The sequence below is a fragment of the Centruroides vittatus genome, unplaced genomic scaffold (genome assembly GCF_030686945.1).
Source record: "Centruroides vittatus isolate TY-2023 unplaced genomic scaffold, ASM3068694v2 scaffold_435, whole genome shotgun sequence".
Classification (NCBI taxonomy): domain Eukaryota; kingdom Metazoa; phylum Arthropoda; class Arachnida; order Scorpiones; family Buthidae; genus Centruroides; species Centruroides vittatus.
The window spans coordinates 3,874,455-3,898,962 of record NW_027122708.1 but is presented as its reverse complement, the minus strand read 5'-3'; the positions used below and the strand labels follow the sequence as shown (position 1 = coordinate 3,898,962).

At 32.7% G+C, this 24,508-nt stretch overlaps 1 protein-coding gene across 2 annotated transcripts in view; it reads right to left on the bottom strand.

Moving 5' to 3' along the window:
* faf (ubiquitin carboxyl-terminal hydrolase-like faf) overlaps positions 1-24,508 on the bottom strand; it is a 200,074-nt gene that overhangs the window by 70,807 nt on the left and 104,759 nt on the right. For both annotated transcript variants that reach the window (XM_067287046.1, XM_067287048.1), the window contains exons 19-22: positions 23,461-23,575; positions 11,554-11,861; positions 2,380-2,508; positions 116-227 (exon numbers count right to left, since the gene is read on the bottom strand). In XM_067287046.1, coding sequence (XP_067143147.1) covers positions 116-227; positions 2,380-2,508; positions 11,554-11,861; positions 23,461-23,575 — 664 coding nt within the window. The remainder of the gene's footprint in view (positions 1-115; positions 228-2,379; positions 2,509-11,553; positions 11,862-23,460; positions 23,576-24,508) is intronic.

Genomic DNA, 24,508 nt, shown 5'->3' with positions numbered 1-24,508 from the left:
TCAACTTCTAGATTTATCATTCAGAAAATAATACAGAAATTTTTTTTATAATTTTGTTTTGGTTTTGTATAATAATAATGAAGAATAAATACAAATGTGTAATATGTGTTCTTACCATTTTATCTCTGATTGGAAACTGATATATTAATTTTTTATCATCAGAAGGATCTAGTATTTCTCCTCCAATAAATAAATCTATCTTCATATTCGCGGTATTAGCTTTCACCCTGTAAAAAGATACATGTAAGTTAATTAAAAATTTTATTTTATAACAAATAATTAAATATATAATCACACATATATCATATTGTAATATAAATTCCATCCAAAAAAACTGAAAATTTTACTGAATTTTTTCACAAAAAGTTTATTTGTCAATCATCAATATATTGTCCCTTATTGATATAACCTCAAGCTACCTTTCAGACAACTTTCTGATATCCTGTTGGAAAATTTCTCCTGGTTTAAAATCAAAACATGCAGACACTCCACTTTTGAGATTTTTTTTGAGAACTGAAGTTCTTTCCATCAAGATAATTTTCCAAACACTGAAATAAATGTAATCTGAAGGCACAAGGACCAAGGAATATGGGATGGTATCATTTTTTCCCAGTCAAATTCCTCCAATTTTTTAGAGATGATAATAGCTGTGTGTGGCCGGAAATTATATTGATGGAATAAAATGCATTGCCTATTGACTGTTTGCTGGACATTTATCTCACAGGGCCTTTATCAAATGGTCCAATTACTGACAGTAAACTTCAGCTATGATGGTTTCATTCTTTCTCAACAGCTCAAAATGTATCACATCTTTGATATCCCACCAAACACTGAGCAGCATCTTAAGTTGAAAAAGACTGACTTTCAGCTGAGGTGCTGCTTTATCTCCAGGACTGAGCCACCAGTAAGGTTTAATATTCTTATATTGTATCCATTTTTCCTCTCTAATAATGATTTGTTCCAAAACGAAGCTTGGAGATAACAAGAGTACAATGAAATGCACATATTGACATGATGTTAAAATTGTGCTAGCAATAGGTCATGTGGCACCCATTTTCCCAACTTCAGCACTTTTTCCAGCTGTTTCAAATGCCATTGAATGGTCATATGACTTTATCCAGTACTTGTGCTAGTTCTTGTACTGTTTTGGAGAGAGTGTTTTCCACCAGAGTTTTTAGTGCATCAAACAGAATTTATCTTACATAACATTTATAAATAATGTCTGTATTTCTCTTTGAATCTAATAAACGACCATACAGATCTTTACAATTTACATATTTTTACAAAGCACATGATTTAGAGGTCTGGCACTTTTCTCAAGAAAAAAAATTTAACATAACATATTAAAGTTAAATATACAAAAAAACTCAAAGTTCTTGAAATGATTTTGCAGAATTTTACTTTCTACATCAAACAGTTTGTTATGGAAGCATGTTAATGTTCAATATAAAATGATTTTTTAATCAAACAACAAAATTAATAAGTATTTTTAAATTAAATTTTAATTCTGTTAATGATTGCTTCTCACGCGTTGTTGTAATTACTGATGTTTAACAAAAAATAAAGCAAACAGATAAAACCATTGAAAACTGGCTAGTGGGTTTGTTCCTGGTCACAGGCTGGCTGCATAAACTTTTGCATGTTTTATGTAAATGTTTAACATCTAAATGGACCAGTTCACCTAAAAAGTTCTCCCTGGAGGCACCCTCTTGACAGATTTCCAGCTGTTGCATTACCATATTCCATCAGTCTAATCCAATAAACATAAAAGCAAACTCACATAGAAAGCAAAGAGAACTGCAAAATTCATTTATATTTGTGAGTAACCTAGATGCAGAGATTCCATTCCAGTTTCCAGTCTCAATAATTTTCCAAATAATAACTTATTCTTTGCATTTAATATTTTGTTTTATATACTTGCAAATAATTTGCATGGGTACAACTAGTATATACATATTTGAAAAACTTACACATTAACAGGTTTTAAAAATTGAATATTTAAAATAAATTTGAATGGCACATTATATCCATATTTACATAGTTTGTAGATATAGAGTACAAATTATATACTTTCTGAAAATAACTTAGTCTTATACAAAAATCCAAATATTAATATTCCAGTTTGTTCATTAAATTTTAATTTTGAATCAATATGTCATTAAAATCCTATATTAGAACTGAAGACTAAAATCATAATTTATATGTACTCGTCTCAAAATCTTTATTAAAAATTAATAACTCAAATAAATCTAGTTATTAGCAACTAAACTTAAGTCACTGATCTTATTTATCTTTCAAATATTAAGTTTAGATACATTAAAATTAAAATTTTATTACATCAGTTTAAAAAATCAATTCATATATATATGCTATACGTACCTGGTTAATATTTGACGACGAATAGAACCTAAAGTATCATTACTATGAACACAAATATCAATATCATCTACATGCCTTCCTTGATTAGGAAAGCGAATTGTAAGTACCATATGTTTTCCACGAAATGCCCTGAAAAGAATAAAAATTATTTAAAAAATTCTGATTATATAATGTAGAAATGAAAATGTAAAATTCTGATTATGCTTAATTAAAGAAAAACTATCACAATGTAACAATTCTAAATTTCATATATTTTAGAGGCAATCTGTTTCATTCGGATTTAATATGAACTGATTATAACAATTTCCTTTCCACAATGTTTCCAAATAATGAAGCTATTTCATAATATATATGTTTTGAACAGAAGTCCTGGTTTTTTTATGTTTTAAAGATATTTGAAAACAAATATATCCAAAAGCTACATGACTTTCCATACAATACGATAAAGAATCTCATACTGAGTTAAAGCAAAACAAGTATTGAAGATCCAAGATTTAACTTTAGGAGAGAAAATGGAGTTATTAAACTCTTATTATAATAAAAGTTAAAATAAAATTCCACTTGTCAAAAATATTTACATTATGCTGTGTATATTTCATTATTAAGGCCAAGAATGTATGAATCTTTGTGACGAAACACTGACAAATAGAATTATTGTTGCAAATTATGTTCAAACATGAATTATTTATCATTGGGTTGCAACTTTCAAATTGCTGACCTATACATTTCCACTGTTGTCCACCTGTTCCTCTGTCCATCATTAATATTGAGAATAGAGTCAGAAAGATGAAAATGAAAATAGGGAAAGCTTAGGAACCAGAGACCCAGATTAACTATATACAAATTTATAGTTTAGACTGGAAGTTACATGATGTCAATTCAAAATTTTCTCAAGTACTGAGATACACAGATGACTGACATGACTCAATTGTTATCAGAAGTAAGATGTACAGGAGCAAGAAACCACTAAAATTCAGCCCAAATATGAAAAGCTTAGAGGCCAGAGACCTCAATTAAATATATAAGTACTTCCGTTTCAGACTGGAAATCATGTGATTTTTTAAAATTAAAGGACAATTAAAAAATTGCAGCCCTAGCATTGTAATAATGTCACAATAAATAATTGCTCGTTTTTTTTCTTTGATTCTTCCCCATTGAAAAATTCCAGACTTTAATCCTGGAAATAACACCAGATATTGCTGTAATTCAAGGACTATCTGAGTCATGCCCGGACATATAATAATCCTTAATTAATAATAAACTTTGATATTTAAAATTCAAAATTGTTTCTAAACACAACAAGAATTTAATGTTAATAGAGAAATAATGTTAGCATTCAATCACAAAGAAAATTGTTTCATTGCACAATAAACTTATGAATTTATTTGGAACAGTATAATAATGTGAGAATTAGGATTTTGAGACATATTTGTCAATTATTATTTAAAAGAATTTTAAGTTGATAGAAAAATTATCAGTCTTTGACTTCCTCTGACTCAGGGAGAACAACGTTGAGTTCTTCCCAAAATGACTTTCAGAGCAATGAACCACACACTCTCTCCACGCGGTCATCTCTCGATGAAAGTATGGCGTGACATCTCAATAATCTGATTGGATGTCAACTTCATATAAAAGAGCAAAGGCCACCTTTAGATGTGTTCTGGACATTGCTCTTAGCCATCACCTAGCCATCGACTTAACCCAACATTAGCTGTATTCTAGTCATTATTCCTGGTTTGGACGCCTACCTGAGTGACCATCAGAATAAATAGGTGTTCTTGTTTCATCATGTGCCTGGTTCTCACAAAAAAGTTCTCTCCAACCAATGGAAGCAACAGTCAACGTTTACTATACAAGATGCCCAAGGTAATATAATAAGTTGTATATGTAAACTCTCTCAGTAAAACTAGAGATTATAGATTGATATCCTTGTCCAATTAGTTCGCTGAATTTATCCTAATGTTAATTTAGTAATTCATTCATGTATTTATTCATTATGATAATCTTGTATAATAAATATAGTTTTATATTCTAAACTGTCTAAGTAGTGACTAACTCCATCTTTGATCCATGTTAACGCAATAAATAATACTTAAAAAACTGTCCTAAGTTCCAGTTAAAGGATCATTTAAACCTGCATCCACTAGGAAGATAAGGCAAATTTTAACATGTCTTAGTTTGCATGTATTACTAAGTGGTGTCAGGAATTGACGAAAGGGAAAGATTTGACAGCTTTTTCCTAAAACCCTCAATCAATATCATCCTGATGGTGAGCAGGGTTAGATCGAAACAACTCCACAATCTCACAATGACGACTCCAACAAAGAATTTGCATAAACTCATCTTAGACCTTGCTTATTTAATATACCAATAGTAATTTTTTTCAGTTTGAAAATAAAATAAGTCTAAGAAACAAAAAAAGGATGTAGCAATGTAAAATACAATCTCAGATGTATTTTATGAGTTAGTAGTACATAAAAAGAAGACATCAATAATACTGATTTTTCACAAATGTTATTGAAAGACAAACTTTTGACCAATTAATAAAACATTACAACAGATATTATGTGCAAGCAAAGCAAAGCCATACTAGTTTTCCTTAATCAAAAATGATAAAATTAACTAATCAGTTAAATATATGCTTAACTATATTTATGTAATTGTGTATTGTTACTTTTTAATAAAACTAAATTATAATTAATTTTATCAAAGTAAAATTCCTTCCATTATAATTCAATCAAACTATATATATATAAAATCACCAAGATGAAAAAATATGAAAAATAATAAAACACACAAACTCATTAATGATGATTATGTATATGTATTTTTCTGTCATTTTAAAAAGATTAATTCAAAGTATCATTTTATAACTAACAGATTATTTGAAAAGACTGACAACAATTAAAATGTTTATAACGTAATATGTAATAGGTAGCACCTATTTTGATATTCATCTTGTAATTAGTTGTGTCATTGTGTCATATCCATACTACCACCACTATTCATTAAAAAAATTAATTTACTACTACTAAAAATTAGTAAGAGCAAAACAAAAATTTTTTTTACCAAAACTGTTCCTTGATAACTTTATTAAAACATTTCTTTAAATCTATGTATGGATGTGAAGAGAAAAATACTATGTTACTCTCCAACAAATAGTTAGTTAGTTAGTTGGTTAAAGTTTATTGGCACAAGGGCCACATAGGCCAAGCTGCGCCACAACTTATGGTATATATATGTACATAAATAACAATAAAAATGAACAAAACAAAAAAACCAATAACAAAAATATACAACAGTTAAACTGTGTATAACAACAAGATGTATATAGATATAAATAAATAAATAATTAAATTTCTTTATAAATATTTGTAACTTTTAGAAAGTTCAATAATTTATCAACATTTGGCCTCTGGCCCAAAATCTCGTTAAAACTTGCATTTCCAAAATGCTGCCTACGAATCCGTTCAGAGGCGATGCAATTGCTCAGTATGTGCTTAACACTTACATTACAGTTGCAATACTGACATACAGGCTGGTCATCACCCTTTCAAAAGGTATTGATGAGTCAGTCGAGTATGTCCAATTCTCAAACGAGTAAGAATGACCTCAGATCTCCTGTCATAGGGTTTCTTCTGTGTCCAATTTTCTATCACAGGTTTGATCTCGTGTAGTTTATTGTGGACTTGTGCGTTCCACACATTTTGCCATCTCTCCTCTAGTCGTTTTTTAACAACTAGCTTCAAGTCACCTCCTTCAATAAACATTGTATGCTGAGAAGGACTTGCTGACTTTGCAGCTGCGTCAGCTTCTTCATTTCCTCTTATACCTACATGGCCTGGGACCCAACAAAATTTTATAGAGAAATTCCTCGCAAAAAGATGGCAAATCAGCTTACGAATTTTAATCACTATGGAGTGAAAACTAGGTTCATACGAGATCAAAGCCTGGAGTGCACTAACTGAGTCAGTGTAAATCACGCAGCAACGATGACCTTTCCTATTTATATACTTTAGGGCTAAATAAATAGCCTGCAACTCCGCAGTAAAAATGGAAGAATTCGGTGCTATTTGTTCTGCCACGATTTCATCCTGGCAAACAAAGGCTAAGCCAACATAGTCATCCGATTTAGATCCATCGGTGTATATAGGAATTAAATTCCTGTCACAATGTTGAATTTCTGCAAAGTGCTGTCTATAGACGTAGTCTGGGGTGGTTTCTTTTGGGAAACTGCTTTAAGCTTAAATCAACGTTTATCACAGGAATTGACCAAGGTGATATATTATCAACCTCGACCTGCAAAATGTTGCTTGTGTCCAGGTCAATCGTGCTGCTTACATTCTCCATTCTTATGTCGAATGTAGGGACACAGCTTGGGCGAGTTGCAAATAGTCTTTTCAGCTGTGTATCTGAACAATCAGTTGAAAGTTTATTCTGAGATCTCTGTTTAATGTAATAGAAAAGAGACAACTGTTCTCTCCTAAGAGATAGTGGAGGCTCATGAGCATCCACATACAAACTTTGAACAGGAGAAGTTCGAAATGCACCAGTGCACAAACGCAATGCTTGATGGTGGATTGGATCCAGCATCCGAAGAGTAGATTCTCGCGCAGAGCCATACACAACGCATCCATAGTCCAGCTTAGAGCAGACAAGGGCCCTATAAATCCTGAGCATAGAACATTTGTCTGCTCCCCAGGATGAGCAGCACAGTACCTTTAAAAGGTTCAGAGCTTTTAAGCATCTACTCTTCAAATTACGCAAGTGTGGCAGGAACGTCAATTTATGGTCAAACACAACACCCAAAAATTTCGCCTCGTTGACCATTGGGATTTTAACCCCATTTAGGTGAATTTCCGGATCCAGATGCAAACCACGCCTTCGGCAAAAATGGATACACGAGGTCTTCTCTACATTAAAACTGAAACCATTGGTCTTGGACCAATTGTCGATGCGATTTAGGGAGGTTTGCAGTTGTCTCTCGATGAAACCCATATTACTAGACTGGCAGGAGATCTGAAAGTCATCCACATACAGAGTGTGTTTCACACTGGGAGGAAGACACTTAGCTATGCTATTAATTTTAATTAGGAACAGAGTTACACTCAAAATAGAACCTTGAGGAACACCCTCTTCTTGTGTAAAAGGCCTAGACAAAGTGTTGCCCATCCTAAGTTGGAATCTTCGATTCTGTAGGAAGTTTTTTATAAAAATTGGCAAATTACCCCTCAGTCCGAATTCATGCAGATCACGGAGTATTCCGTATCGCCAGCAGCGATCATAGGCCTTCTCTATATCGAAAAACACAGACACTAAGTGCTGTCGTCTAACGAACGCTTCGCGTATAGATGTTTCAAGGCTAAATTGTCTGTGGTACTTCTGTTCCTACGAAATCCGCTCTGATGTGGAGAAAAGTAGCTCTTTTCCTCTAAGAGAAACATCAGGCATCTGTTTATCATTCTCTCGAAAAGTTTACAGAGGCAACTCGGAAGGGAGATCGGTCTGTAATTAGAGGGATTCTTGTAGTCTTTGCCTGGTTTGGGAATGGGAATAATAATTGATAGCCTCCAAGAGTCAGGAAAAGTATGTTCTGTCCATATTCTGTTAAACAGATTCAAAAGATTTCCAAGGGAATTGTCTGACAGATTTTTAATCATACTGTAGTGGATTTTATCCGGGCCTACAGCAGTACTCCCCGAGCGAGAGATCGCTGTATGTAATTCAACTCTGGTAGAATGGCACATTATATTCTTCGTTAGATGAGGAAAAGAAATTTAAACTTTGTTTTTCTCTTTGAGCTTTATAAGCTTGAAAATTCCTTGTGTACATTGTATTGCTGGATGACGAAGAAAACGTTTCACCCAACAAATCAGCAATACCCTGTATATCACTGATTATTGTGCCATTATTTTCCAGCATGGACAGTGTGTGGGAAGCATATTTCCCATTAATTTTATGGATTTTATCCCACACTGCTTTTGAGCTGGTGGAAGATGTTATGCTAGAAACATACTTCCTCCAAGAATCCCTTTGGCTTTGCTTCCTTATTTTCCTGGCATTGGCCTTTGCTTTTTTAAAAGCAATCAAATTGTTAGCAGTGGGGTATCTTCTAAAAATCCCCCATGCTTTCTTTTGCTTTTTAAATGCTGCCTCGCAATTCTGATCCCACCATGGTTTCGGATGCTTTGGATATCTGGTTGATGTTTTTCCCATTGTTTTTTCAGCTGCCTGAATAATACTGGAAGTGACAACTTCAACTGCATCATTGATATCAGCAGTATTGACCATTTCCTCAGTGATGGTAGCCAAAGAGGAAAATGCAGGCCAATCTGCCGTTTCAAGTTTCCAGCGTGGTGGACGGGCTGTTTCACAGCTTTCTCTGCCTCGATATTTTAGAAATTATTGGAAAGTGGATTAGATCCAACCTCCCATGTAAACGCTGAAAACAAGTTTGGACTAGCTAATGATAAATCAATGGCAGTGAATGTTCTTGTTGGGGCATGGAAGTATGTCACTTCTCCAGTATTAAATAAATATAGTTGGCGATTACCTACGAATCTCTCAACGGCTCTGCCTTGACGATTGATATCGTGACTGCCCCACATTGGATTGTGGCCATTGAAATCACCCAGTATAAGAAACGGAGTTGGCAGCTGTTCAACCAAGTAATCCAGTTCATCTTCATTGACTCTGACATCTGGTGGCAAGTATATGGGACGAAACTGTGACAGTTACGCCCATAGATATTCTGACTGCCACAGCTTGCAGCTCTGTTGTTATTTGTACCGGTAAGGACGGGATGCGGTTTGAAACCAGTACAGCCACACCTCCACTGGCGCGGGTGTGGCTGTCGTCATCTTTACGGTAAAGATCGAATCCTTTTAAAGAAATTCTTTCTCCAGGTTTTACATGTGTTTCCTGGAGTGCCACGCAGAGAGATGTGGTAGATGATGTCAAGTGTTTAGTGTCAGAGAAGTTGTTGCGGAAACCACGACAGTTCCATTGGATTATTTTATAACCCATTATGTGTTTGAGGCAGCATTCTTTGCGAGGGTATCCTTCTTTAATTTAACAGGGGGTCTCTCTTTTGGAGGTGACTTTGGTTTTGTAACTTCCGTATTAGTCTCTTCATCAGAAAAGTCAGAGAACTCACATATAGACTGAGTCTCTGACTTTTTAGCTGATTTAGAGAGGGCAACTTTCACTTTTTGCTTGTTAAGTGGGTTTTTATTGGCCTTTTTTGAACCCACATTTCTTGTTATTACCCCTGCTTTAGGTAGGGGTGTCTTGGTCTTCTTGCTCTCCTTTTCTGGTGTTTGGGTAGATGGCAGTATTAAACATTTCGCATGGCGGGTAAGGGATTCACTTGGAGAGACAGAGATATCTGTTTGAACCGCACAAGTGTTTGTGGATTTCAAGACAGCAGCATAGGTCTTCTGCTTCAGTGGTGCACTTGAAGTGACCATGCGGCGAGCCTCTGGGTATGGTAGGTTGTTGATGGTTTTCACTCGCTGGATCTCTTTCTCTCTCTGCCATGCAGGACATTTTCGAGAGAAGGCAGGATGGGTATCCTTGCAGTTTACACAGCATGGGGTAGATTTACATTCAGTACTCTCATGACCTTCAGTCCCACACTGTGCGCATACGCTTTTCCCTCGGCAAGATGTTTGGGAATGTCCAAATCGCTGGCATTTAAAGCAACACAGCGGATTTGGAACATATGGGCGAACTGGGCAGCGCAGATAACCGGCTGTAATAACAGATGGCAAAGTCGGTTTATTAAATGTCAAAATAAGATGTTTTGTAGGAATCAACTTGCTATCCCGATGAATGGAGATGCGTCGGACAGCAGTGACACCTTGGTCTGAAAGACCGATCTGGATATCTGGTTCATCTTCAGACATCAGATCGATCTCAGATATCACACCACGTGATGAATTCAAACTTCCATGTGGTGTGACTGTAACTTCAATTTCTCCTAAATTTTTTATAGCTAAAAGTTTTTCCGATTGTTGAGGTGAGGCAGTTTCTACCAGTAGGTCCCCTGACCTCAATTTTTGTGTTTTCTTCAGGTGCCCAATGGTTGATTCGAATAATTTCTGGATCAAGAAAGGGGAGCATTTTGACAGAGGTTTTTCTCCAGTAGCATGCACTATCAAGTAGGATGGCTGACTGGTAGTGTTTTCCTTCGTGTTTTTAGTTGTGTCTGGATTTTTTGAAATTTTAGAATCCATGATTGAAAAATAATATTTCGGCTCCTAGTGACCCCACCCACCATGGGGCCCAACAAGGGGATGCCGTCACATGGGAGATTCCCATAGACCGTTACACCAGGGTTTCCCAGGAGCTATACCCTCACAATGCAGTCAAGAAGAGCACATCTTGTCTGACGTGTCCGCCCGGTCTGCATTGATTGGTTGACTCCAAGCTGAGGTCAACAATGACTCAACGACCAGCCGATTGACTCAAACGGAGCCTGATTTGAGCCTCCCGTTTATCCGAAGCAGGGGCCAAAGCAGTGTGTTGGGGACGTTATGTTGCCCCTCAACTACCAGGATCCCCCTTTCTGGCATACGGGCCACCACGCACGGCAAACACATGGGTGGGCGTTCAGATCCCAGGGATGGTAAAGAAGAGATACTAAACCATCTCTGGGAGGTCCCCTCACCACGAACAGGAACCCACATCGAGGGGCTCCAACAAATAAATGAAATAAAAAGATATTAAGTGAATTTGCACTTTCATAATTCAGAAAATAGCACATATTTACAGCTTCTTGGGTTCAAGGTTTTGAAAAAGATTTGAAATCCTTTGCTCAATTGCTTTCCATCATATTAACAACAATATACTTCATGGTGGATGTCGAAAGTTTATTAACTTTCGACATCCACCAAAAATAATATTACCGCAATGACCTTAAGGAGTAAGATTATGCAACTAATACAACTAATCTGAATAATAGAAGATTTGCTAACCACTCTTATGAAAGAATTAAAGCATTATATCTTGCTCTCCAAATCACAAAATGAATTCCAAAAATGAACTTGATCATGAATATCCAAATTTGTACATTAATATTAATATTTCATTATTATTTAACTAATTTACAAACTTACAATTGTTTGTAATTTTAAAAATATAAAAAATGATAAATACTAAAATTATTCAAACCTTGCCATCGGAAGTATTGTTCTTTCTTCTCCATAATCTCCATCACACTTATTGATATATTCATAAAGAACTTTTAACACTCTAACCATTTTAGTAGCTTCTTGGCGAAGACGATTAACACTATCTTTATCTCTTTCTAACACTGTGATGGTATCATAAAATGCTTTTAATCTATCCATACAAGACTGAATAAAATCTTCGTGGATATCCACTTGATTAGCTTGTAAACTTGGACCAAGATTTGTGAAAGTCTCTTTTAATAGTTCAATTGCACTATTAGCTATATCTTCACTACTACATAAAACCACCTAAAAAAATACATACATGTAATTGAAACAAAATTCACAATTTTAGTAGTTAAATTTTAAAATATTTATATCTCTATATATAATTATATACTATATTTCAAGTTTTTATAATAAAGTATTTAATTTATAATTTTTAAAAAACTGTATCTTTTAATAACAATAATAATAATAATAATACAAAAAAAAATTAGTTCAATTAAAACAATATATACCCACAGTAGTCAAACTGTGATCCACAAGCCACATTCAGCTTTTCTAGACTCCTTACTGTGATTCTAGTATATTTAATTATATTAGGTCGTCAAAGATAAAATTTGTAGGTAATAATATTGCTGACATTTAGCTCAAATCGAAAAAATAAAGTGAAAAAGTTGTATAAGTGAGTTCCACATGAACTGAATGAAAAACAGAAACAAAAGCATTTGGAAGCTTGCTTGATGTTGCTTTCTTGTCACAAATCTGATCCATTATCCATTTTGAATCGAATTGTCACTTGTGATGAGAAATGGATCCAATATGACAATCGCAAACGTTCAGTACAGTGGTTGGACAAGGATGAATCACCAAAACGCACTCCAAAGTGCAATATTCATCAAAAGAAGCTGATGGTAAGTGTTTGGTGGTCTAGCGCAAGGTGTGATCCATTATGATTTCATGAAACCTGACTCATCAATCACAGCAGACATATACTGCAACCAACTGGATGAAATGATGCAAAAAATTAAAGAACAGCCTAGATTGGTCAACAGATCAACTCCTATTCTTATTGCATGGTAATGCTAGACCACACACTGCACAAATGACTGTGGCAAAACTACAGGAATTGGAGTTGGAACTTCATCATCATCATCCATACTCACCAGACCTAGCCCCCCTGACTACCAACTCTTCTGCAATTTGGACAATTTTTTAATAGGAAAACAATTTAATTCCGACAATGATGTAAAACTGGCCTTCCAGGAATTCATTGACTCTCATCCGCCAGAGTTTTATACCACCGGCTTGAACAACGTCCACTTAAATAGCAGAAGTGTACAGACAATATGAGTGCATACTTTGATGAATAAAATAATTCCTTATATTTGTAAGTTATCAATCAACTTTGCCTTTTTTTTCACAAATTTCATCCTTGACGACCCAATAATAATTAAATATACAGGAATACATATCCATTATATAAAACACAGTTTCAACAGGAAATGTGGTTTTCATATTTTTGATAGGCAATACATAGCACTTGAAAATGAACTAGTATTTTAATTCTTTGTCTTTGAGAGACATCACTTTCTTCAGTTTCTTTGATATTTTGCCAGTGGAGTCTTTCATTTAAATCACATTGTTGATTTATAAAGATAAAAGCAAAAAAATTAAAAGTCTTCCATAAAATATAATGCAAACTAATATAAAACACAATATTTACTATCTGTGCTAAAATACATGCTATAACAACATGAGAAACTGGAAGAATCTATATCAGATCAAAGGGCTGGAAGGAGACATGTAGAAGTTGATACATGGATCAAAGTATTAAAATTTGAAAAAAAAAGTAAAAAATAAAATTATTTACAAGTAAAACAGCAAGGCTGTATTTGGGACAAGACTGTGTCTCGGAGACTCACTACTAAGCGGGATCACTTCAACGCTCACGGCGGGTCTTGTTCTCATTCTCCAATCATCTTTGGTATCACTGGTTTTGAGCGCGATCATTCAAACTTCACCAGCCATAGCCACATCGTCATCCATGATGCATTTTCAGTGAAATTAACCTATCCAATGTTGAAATTTCTCTCCGTTGCATGATGCCCCACGTTGAATTTTTGTCAATGCGAAAATTTCCCATTTTTGAAAAAAATAATGTTGGCTATTGTATCGTTCGAAATTATTTTTTTTATTTTGCACAAATGAAATATATATATTAATAAATGGGGGAAAAAAAATTATATTTCAGAAGTTAGTTTTAATATAAAATTATAATGACGTGGCATCTAGTTTCAAAACGTTCTGATGATATCTCCGGTCAATCTATCAAGGTTAGCACGTGGAAACCAGAAATATGTGGGAAATAACACAGGGGACTGGTAAATGGGTTTTTTCCCCCAAAGATTCATTTGTCAAAATTCAATTTAGCAACATTCACTTTTTGAACTTCCCAACGCATGTGTTTGTCAAAATTCGATTTCACAATATTCATATTTCCAACTTACCAACGAGCAACGCATGTGCAATCTTGCACTACTGCCTGTTGTAGAGAGTGTCGCCATTTTGTATTTTATTGTGTTTCGGTTCCCAGTCCCCTGACTACCTACAAGTCTGGATGTTTTTATGTGCACATGATTTCGGCACCAAATACTCTATGCCAAATTTCAACCTGACATGTACTCCTTCATACCGCTAAGCTGATAAGACAGCAGGCAGTACGATTTTATAAACAAGACATAGTCTTGTCAATAATACACTATAAAAAAATGTTTAAAAATGTAAAAACAGAACAGATGAATGAGATAAGGTCCATGTGTCAACTTTCACTTGTTGCCTTCCATTTTACAGTTTAATTTCATTTAAAGTAATTAGAAACAAAAATGTGCCCAATTTTGCTCTTGTTATAAGTGGTGAGTTTTCATCATTCTGGCTATTGAACTTACCTCAGATAGTATAAAAATATTTTTGAAAAATAATTTCAAATTGACATTCTTCCATTGATTTTTCTATTATTTTTTAATTATATTTTATTAACAGGAAATTAATAGTGAGGTTGCAGCCCAAGTTTTCATCTCTAAAATGTGAACGTCATTTACAAGATAGCGGTGCTTGACATTCAATGTTCCCGTTTTGGAGATGAAAACTTCAGCCGCAACCTCGCTATTGTGAATTAAATTTTGGTCAGGACTAAATTCATTTCTTTGAATAAAATGGCACCTAAGTGAAGAAGAAAGCTTACAGGTAGACAAAAAAACAAACAAAACAAAAAAACACATTCAATTAAAATGTCATTGACTTATTTGCATGCAGAAATGAACTGTGAAGGTATTTACACAATAAAGGTATACCAAGAAATTTCATAAAGTCTTATACATTTATTTACATAAAATTTATTTGCTTTTTTATTTTTCCTATTTATTTGTAATTTAACAACAATTTTTACAGCAAATAATTTGGTGGGTACAACTAATTTCTCAGAGTATATAAATAATAAATGTTTATCTTGTAATCTAATACTTTTGTTGTTATTTATGTAAACTGATACTTGATTATCTTGGTCATTGATATAAGATAATTATCAATGAATATCTGTACTTGTAATTAATGATTAATTTTTATTATATAATAAAGTTATAAACACTAATGTTTTCCAATTAATACTCAAGTAAAATAAATGTAGTTATATAAGCCATTTTTTTTGAAAATTTTTATATAAATATTATCCTATGAAAATTTATTTAGGAAAGTAACAGATGAATAAAGCGACTTAATTTTATATCTAATATTAGAGAAGTTGCGGCTGACATTTTCATCACAAAAACGTGCATGTTGGACGTTCAGCACCACCTTCCTGTAAGCCTAGAAGTTTGACAATGGCATTTGGAACATCAGTGGAATCTCACTTGACGTTCCAAACACCATTGTAAGCTTCCTGTAAGCTTAGAAGTTTGTTCTAAGCTTACAGGAAAGTGGCACTGAACATCCGATGTGCATTTTTCGTGATGAAAATGTTGGCCATAACCTCTCTATTATAAAGGTATACTGACCTCACTCACCAACATAAAATGCTTAAGTAGAAGCACTCTCCTTACAGAAAAACAAAGTAGTATAGTCAAAAGGCCACATTGTGTATAACACAAAAATCTCAAAAGTAAAATATTTTGTGTGCAACGAAGTGTCAAAGTTCAATCTTTGATACCTCATAGAACATTATGACATCCAAATGCTCAATTAATATAGATGTCATATGTCTATTTTCTAATATGTTTATTCTTATTAAATTGTTCCACATTATTTTAATTTATAGTATTTTCTTGTTTTACTTATTATATTATTATTAAACACATCATCCTGAATTCACACAGCATAAAAGTCAATGTCAAATGAATCTGGGGAGAGATTGTCAATATTCTCATGGATGTTAGTAGTACATAATTTATTAGAATCTAGAAAAATGTTACAATTATAATAATGTAGATTACACAAGAATAGATCAATTAAGTCCAGATTATAATCATACGATAACATCTAGCATAGGTATCTGCAAGTATCTGACATGTGTACACAAATATTCTCTCACACCTGATTCAATATTTATTATTCTAATATTGAAGAAATACAATGGTTTTTCAATCACCAAAAATTTTTGATCCAACCTCCAGCTACTGAATCTTTTCTTCACCCTCCCTCCGCTTTGACCACCCAAACTTTTTCCATTTGTTATCAGAACTTTATCCTCTTTATTCTGTACTCCCAACCAACAAAGAAAGGTTCTGATCCCTATGCTTTCCAATCAAATATTTATTTTTCTTCCCCTTTGGATGGAGGAAATGTTGATGGTAAAGTTATATCACAGAAATATCTCTATTTCAGAGGCAGATGTTCCTGGTTGGTAAAATGATGCCTGAATGTTGAATTTGTTTGTAAGAAATTTACATTTCTTAAGTTTTAGTGATCATAACTTTCTAATGAATATACAGATTCTGACATATTTATATGTGGAAATCTGTCCAAAGTTGGTGAACTATTTATGCAAATATTTTTTCTTTTGTATGTCAAATGCAATGTTATGTCTTTTTTTTTTACTGATTTATAAAAAATAATTGTCAAATTTGTAAAGATGGTTCCTGCTTATATGTCTTTCATTTATTATCTCATTATAAATTAGTTGTCAATTTGTTTTGATAGTAAAGTTTTGACTAAAGAATTATTCAAAAGAATTACTAATAGAGCTGTCATCTTATTTGTATTTATATGCTGTTGTCACTTGGTTGTATACAGCATTTTTACTCAAATTTTTGTTTTAAATTCCATGACTCTCTGACTACCCATGATCAACTTTGTACAAATTCCCTGACCCTCATGTCCTTTTTATAGTATGGTATGTTGACAAAATAAAACAGCATTTGACTTACTGTGCAGGTATATTATTTCTTTCACAACTTTTTATTCATTTTTTCTAATTAGTTATAAATTTTTCATAATTGCCAAATTATTAAAACTAAAAATGAAATGTTTTATTAAAGTAAAGTAGTTTATTCTGTTATTAAACCACAACCATAAATCTACATGGCTTCAGAAAAAGTCATTATTTATTATTAATTAACAAATCCTGTATAATCCATGTACATAAGTATTAGGTTGGGGAAAAAGAAATCCATTATTTTGTTGCTAGATGGCTGTAGTGATATATATCTTGTAAAGTATTGATCAAACAAGTTCAGACTTGTGCTCATTGGAAAAGTGACATTCCGTACTAAAAAAAATTCTGTTACAGTTTTTTGATTGGTCGATTTAGTTGTGAGTTATAGGGTGTAAAAGATGGAAGTTACCAAAGAGAAAATTTGGTATGTTTTACAATTTTGCTTTGATAAAGGCGAAAATGCAAGCTAGGCGGCTGAAATTGTGAATGATGTTTATGGTCCTGATACTGTCACAGCCAATTATGCACAATTTTGGTTTCGTCGATTCCATTCTGGTAATTTCGATGTTAAAGATGCACCTCGCATAGGTAGGCCCGTCATTAAAAATGTCAATAAAATCATGGAAATGATTGAAATGGGCCAGCATGTTAGCAGTTGTAGCATCGCCCAGGAGCTAAAGATTGACCACAAAACAGTTTTAAACTATCTGCTTAAAGCTGGATTCAAAAAGAAGCTTGATGTTTGGGTGCCACACGAATTGACGCAAAAAACATGATGGATCAAATTTCCATCTGCAAAGCCTTGGCCAAATAGAACGAAATCGACCCATTTCTTAAATGGATGGTGACTGGAGATGAGAAATGGGTCACATATGACAATATTGTGTGAAACGAACGTGGTCAAAGTACAGTGAAGCGGCTCAAACGGTGGCCAAACCAGGAATAATGGCCAGGAAGGTTTTGCTGTGCATTTGGTGGGACTGTAAAGAAATCATCTACTATGAGCTGCTTCCATATGGTCAAACATTAAATTCGGACCTCTACTGTCAACAATTAAACCATTGGAAGCTAGCGATTGACCAGAAGCGGCCAGAATTGGCCAACAGGAGAGGTGTTGTTTTTCATCAGGACAACGCCAGGCCACACACGTCTATAGTGACTCGCCAGAAACTCCGGGAGCTTGGTTGGGAAGTTTTGATGCATCCACCTTATAGTCCGGACCTGGCACCAAGCAATTACCATCTTTTTTTATCATTGCAAAACTTTCTTAGTGATAAAAAAATTGGCATCAAGAGAAGATTGTGAAAATCGCTTAGTTGAGTTTTTTGCCAATAGGGACCAGGGCTTCTATGAGAGAGGCATTATGAAGTTACCTTTAAAATGGCAACAAATTATAAAACAAAACGGTGCATATTTGACCTAAATCGGACAATCCGAACCATGTTAAATAAAGTCTTGAAATAAACGTAAAAATAATGGATTTCTTTTTCCCCAACCCAATATATATTTATTTATTATATTTATCCCTTAATAAATTACCTGAATTTTATAAAATATTAATAAACTGGGAAAATCAAAAACTGTTTTGTTATGCAATCAAAATTATTAAAATAAAAAATGATAAATAAAAACATTTAAATTGAAATTATTTATCGTTTTTTGTATTTTGTAAATTCTGCACCCCTTTTCATAAGTTGTATTGCACCACATTACTTATTGCTGTCTGCAGATGGCTATCCTTATTCAAGCATACTGTCAGCAAAAAAATTCAACAGGGGAGCCAAGGAGGCAAATTCCCTGACTTTTTGACAAAGTCACTTACTTTCCATGACTTTTCCAAACACTAATGAAAATCTGTGATTTTTTCCTAACTTTCAATGTGTGTAAGAACACTATGTATAGGGAGGTTTTGACCAAACTTGGACTAAACAGTCCAGTAAGTTTGGTCAAAACCTCCCTATATGGTCTTTTCTTTCTTCTTTTGTAAGTTATTGTTATTTGTGTTTTTAGCTTTTTTCCCTCTATTTTGGACAGACTTCCCTAACTTAAATTTTTCATTATTTAAAAAAAATTAAATTGTATTTATGAATGTATATAACTATTTTCAGATTAACTTTGTAATCAGTCAATATTGGATTATTTTTAGTTGGAAGTAATGCCATCTATCTGTAATAATTTGTAATATGTTCTCACATCTAAGGATAAAACTATTTATTAATACTTTATTAATTATATCATTAATATTAATAACATCATATGTCATGTTATATAATATTATATATTATCTTCCAATGTTCTATGAGAATTTATTGCATCATCTATAAGTTTAATTTAAAACAGATAATATAACTAATTACTCGCCTATGCAAAGAAGCAATTTAAAATGAAACATTACTCCTAAATAGAAACAAGCATATCAGAATTTTAATGTTTGCATTCAAATTGAGTATACTATTTAGGCAGTAAAAGAGATGTTTTGGAAATTTACTAATATATTTGTATAATTAATTATTTTAAAAAACTAAAATATCTTAATATCAAATAAATGTAAATATAATTTATTTAGTATTAATAAATCTTAAAAAGTATTTAATATACACCTGTACTGTCTCACCTTACAAAAAGACTAAAATTTCATATTTGTTTTGTTTAAATTTTTTTTATTAATTAATTAACTTTTAGTCATAATTATAAAATGAACTAAAGTGGTACTTCATACTTCAAATGACTAATTTCAAATGCTAAATCGGAAATAAATTTGCCTTGATGTTCAAACAATGCTTCAAAATTCAAACTGCATGCACAGTGAAAAAATGCACTCAAAGCACTTTGGCACACAACAGATGGTATATATGCTTTATATATACCATCTGTTGTGTGCCAAAGTCATCTCTGGTCTTGCTCTTGCATTACAATCATATGTTTTCAGTGCTTTTTTGCTTTATTATTGATGTGTTTGGTTATATATTTGGTTATTTGTTATTCATAGACTTTTAACAATTTCTTCCTGCATTTTTAGTCAATAGCTTTGGGCAGCCTGTATATTTTGTATCCTTAAATTCAAAATTTCCCAAACAAAACTTTTTAAACCACATTTGACATGCTTAAATTTTAGGAACATTTTCCCCATACATATTATAAATTATTTTACCATTTGTAAGGTGTCATATCCTTTCTGAAACTCAAAGCATAATATGCTTGATATGATTTTTATCCAAAAACATTTCAACTTGATTTTATTCAAACAAAATGTGAAGTAAAAAGTTTATTATAAGCTTTTAAACAAAGAATACAATCTTACATTAGCAATGAATGTGTTAAATTTTACAATTGTTAAAAATTAAATCACGCCTCTATGTTAAATAACAACAGCTATTAAAAATAAGCAAAACCTTTCTGTTCAATCCAATATAACCTTTACTTATTAACTATAGCATCTGAGAAGTGTGTGAAAACATCAAAGCCTAAGAGGAAGGCTGTAATAGCCATGATTGAGGTGAAAAAGAATGTTATTTCAAAGTGTGAAAGTGATATACAGTCATACCTCGATACTCGAACGTTTCGAAGCCCAAACAAATCAGTACCCGACCAAAAATTTCGAAAAAAAAAAAAAATGCCCCTGTTCCCGAACAAAATTTTGGTACTCGAACAAGAAAGTCCGCCAAGCCGACGCCGACGCCACGGCGGGGACGTCAGTTACGAGACAGTCATTGTTTTGCACGAACATTAACTTACGCTGTGCTATATTTTTTGGATTAGCATCCTTTTTCTTTTCTTTTCTTAGCTTTTGTTGAAAAATCTCATCCTGATACCATGGTAGCCAATAGGGCTGTACACCTTTTCAATGAAAATGTCATGTCTCATTTCCGTAAAATTCTGCAATAAAGGCAGAAGCAACAGACAATGGATAAGTTTTTAATTAAAGATTTACCTGCCCAAAAGCGACAGAAAAGGGAAGCAACCCCGAAGTTCCATTACCAGATGTTTTTATGGAAAGGGATTCCCCTTCTCGGCAGTAACTTCCGCTCTTCCTCCTCACACCTCCATCCACTTACGCCATCATATCGCAAACAAAAAGGTAAATTTTCCTATGTTAAAATGACTTCTTTAATGTTTTTACTATTTATTGAGAGTTATATATATGTTATTTACTGCTTGCCTAAAATCTAAATATTATTTATACTGTAATCTGTTATGTTACTAGCGAATCAACTGGAGATTGAAACGCATTAATCCATTTTACATTATTTGTAATGGGAAAAAATGATTTGGAGTCCGAACATATTGGTACACGAACCTCTCTCTGGAACGGATTATGTTCGAGTACCAAGGTACCACTGTACTTGTGGCAGATCAGGTGCCAGTTTAAGATGCCAAAGTTAACAATGTGTGATCAGTTAATGCAATTTTCATTTTATTATATTACATTTACATATTTAATTTATTGACAAGACTATGTCTTCTTTACAAAATTGTGGTGCCGTCCTGTGTTAACCAGCATAGAGGTATGAAGGAGTACACGTCAGGAGTTGCAATTTGACACAGAGTATTAGGTGCCCAAATCATGCGTGCATAAAAAAACCAGACTTGTAGGTACTCAGGGGACTGAGAACCGAGTTAAAATAAAATACAAAATGGCGACACTCTTTCTACACTAGTGAGTATTGCGAAATCAAATTTTGACAAATGAATCTTTGAAAAAACCCATTTACCTGTCCCATGTTATTCCCGACATATCTCTGGTTGCGACCTGTGACCCGAGATATCTCGTTTTAGCATTGGAATGTTTTTGAAAGTAGATGGTGCTAGTCGTTATAATTTTATATTAAAACTAACTTCTGAAATATATATATATATTTTTTTTACATTTATTAACATATATATACATTGTTTGTGCAAAATAAAAAAAATAAAAAAATTTTGGACAATATGATAGCCATGATTATTTTTTTAAAAATGAGAAAATTTTGTTAGGTATCGACATAAATTCAACCTGGGGTGACACACAACAGAGAGAAATTTCAACATTGGATAGGTTAATTTCACTGAAAATGCATCGTGGATGACCTCATGGTCACGGCTGGTGAAGTTTGAACAATCGTGCTCAAAACTAGTGATACCAAAGATTGGAGAATGAGAACGAGACCCGCCTTGAGCGTCAAAGTGATCCCGCTTAGTAGTGAGTCTCTGAGACAGTCTTGTCCCAAATATGGCCTTGCTGTTTTACTTGTTATATTTGTGTTTCAATTTATTATTAGGGCATTTATTTTTAATATTTTTAAGTTAAATTATGAATATTTGCTGTTTTAAGTTTATTGAAATGGGTATTGTTTAAGTCTGGGAATGGATTAATTCACTTTCCATTATTTCTAATGGAAACAAGTAATATATATAAAAAAAATTTTTTAAAGTCAATTCCTACTTAGGTCAAAGAAAAATTTTATTTTAGTTACTTTTTATTAAATAATTACAAAGTTCGCTTTTTTCCCTCCTCGCGCCCTCTATCGGCCCGAATCGGCATATTGCTGATGGGCGTCACAATTTAAATTTAATTAATTAATGAATTAATATTTGAAAAAACTGTATTAACATCAAGTGTCATTCACTACAAGTTTAAAAAAAATGTATTTGAACTTGAGTGGATGAATAAAAAGTATTTTATTAACGATTGAAAATTTGAACAAGTTATATAAATATATAAATAAATATATATATAGGAAGAGTGTGAACTAATAGTAGGAATTTAAAAATTGATTTGGAGTATGAGGTACCACTGTATTGAATTTAATATTACAAGCATTTACTGTTAAACTAACTGTTCATTTAATTTATATTGATTATTTTATTTTATAATTTTATTTAATTTATTGTAATAATAAAATATTTTGATCAAAGTTTGTAATAAAATACTTAACAAATAGTACCTTATAATCTCAGTAATCCTGTCATTTGCTAGGTACTAGGTAACACATCCAGTAATCCTACACTAGTTGACTTTCAGGTATTACTGGCATATTGTCATGTAGACAAACTTACCACTAGTTCAAACTCCAGTTCCCAATAAATTTGAATACCTTCACATTGAATGTGGCATAATATTAAAGATTATTAAGCTCATTATCTTAGGCTGTTGGAAAAAAAAAAACACACATATCTTATAACACACATATTGTATAAAAATAAAAACCAGTTTCCTGAGACAGCTCATCAAAAATACTCCATATCCCATTAAATCTACTATAATCCACTAACTTGGCAACATTATTACTATGACAGCCATGCACTCAGATATTTTGATCAGTAGTCCAATGTGTGTTTTGCTGCGTCATTAACAATTGACCTCATGCCGTCAAATTCATTGGTGCGCCATTGAATTCACCTTACTTCCAATATTTTCAATATCACACTGTTCTGGTCCCATATACGTTGGATTACTGAGACTATACTATATTATAATTATTCAAAATAGATAATTACCCTCCATAGATATTCCATTCCTATTAATTCTAAATCATCCATTAAATATGAACTACGTTTTGCTAATAATTTTCCTTCTTTACAATTTACAGCTTTGAAAAATCTATCAAAACACCTGAAAGCATATAAAAATTAATTTCACCTATCATAAAAGTATAGTCAAAAAATTTAATAATAATGAAATTATAATTTAATTATTTTCATGTTGAATGAATGAATTAACTATAACATTATTACTATTATTATTTAATTAATTTAAATATATAAATGTAATAACCTTACAAGTATCTATATAGATGATATTTTTACATTAAGGAATATTCATAAAAATAAAAAACAAGCAAGCAAGCAGCAGAAAATACTTTTGTGGTTGACTATACCTATAACACTATAATTATAGAACTCAAAATCATGTATAAACACAGTGTTTGTGGCACAGCTTTATGGCACAGTGCCACAAACACTGTTTATACATGATTTTGAGTTCCATAAATATAGTGTTATAGGTGTAGTCCAACCACAAAATACCATATGACAATTCGTTTATAATTAGCAATTATGGCATTCACGGAAATTGGCCCACTTGCTCTGCTCATGTGCCAAACTACCATTCATGCCATATTATCGCCATATTATAAACTAATTGAATAATATACTGTTTTTTATTAAACATTTACAGCACCTTCAAATCAACTTTCAAACAGAATATTTGATGATAAAATATTCAAATATATCTCAAGTTTTTCAATTAATGAAGAAATACAAAAGAATTAATCATGTAACAAAAATATACACTTCCATTTTTCTCTTCTGCAATATAATTCTTTAATAAAAAAATACAATTCCAAATTTCTGATTAAGACCAACAACAATAAGTGAAAACAATTGAACGTTACCAGACACATGTAAAGGATGGTAATACAAAAACAAAAAAAGCCTATTTACCAAAAGATAATTATAACAATTACCAAATTTTGATTACAATTAGTGAAATTTTTATAATGTTATATAACTAGTATGCTTTGGGCCTATTAATTGGATATCATTA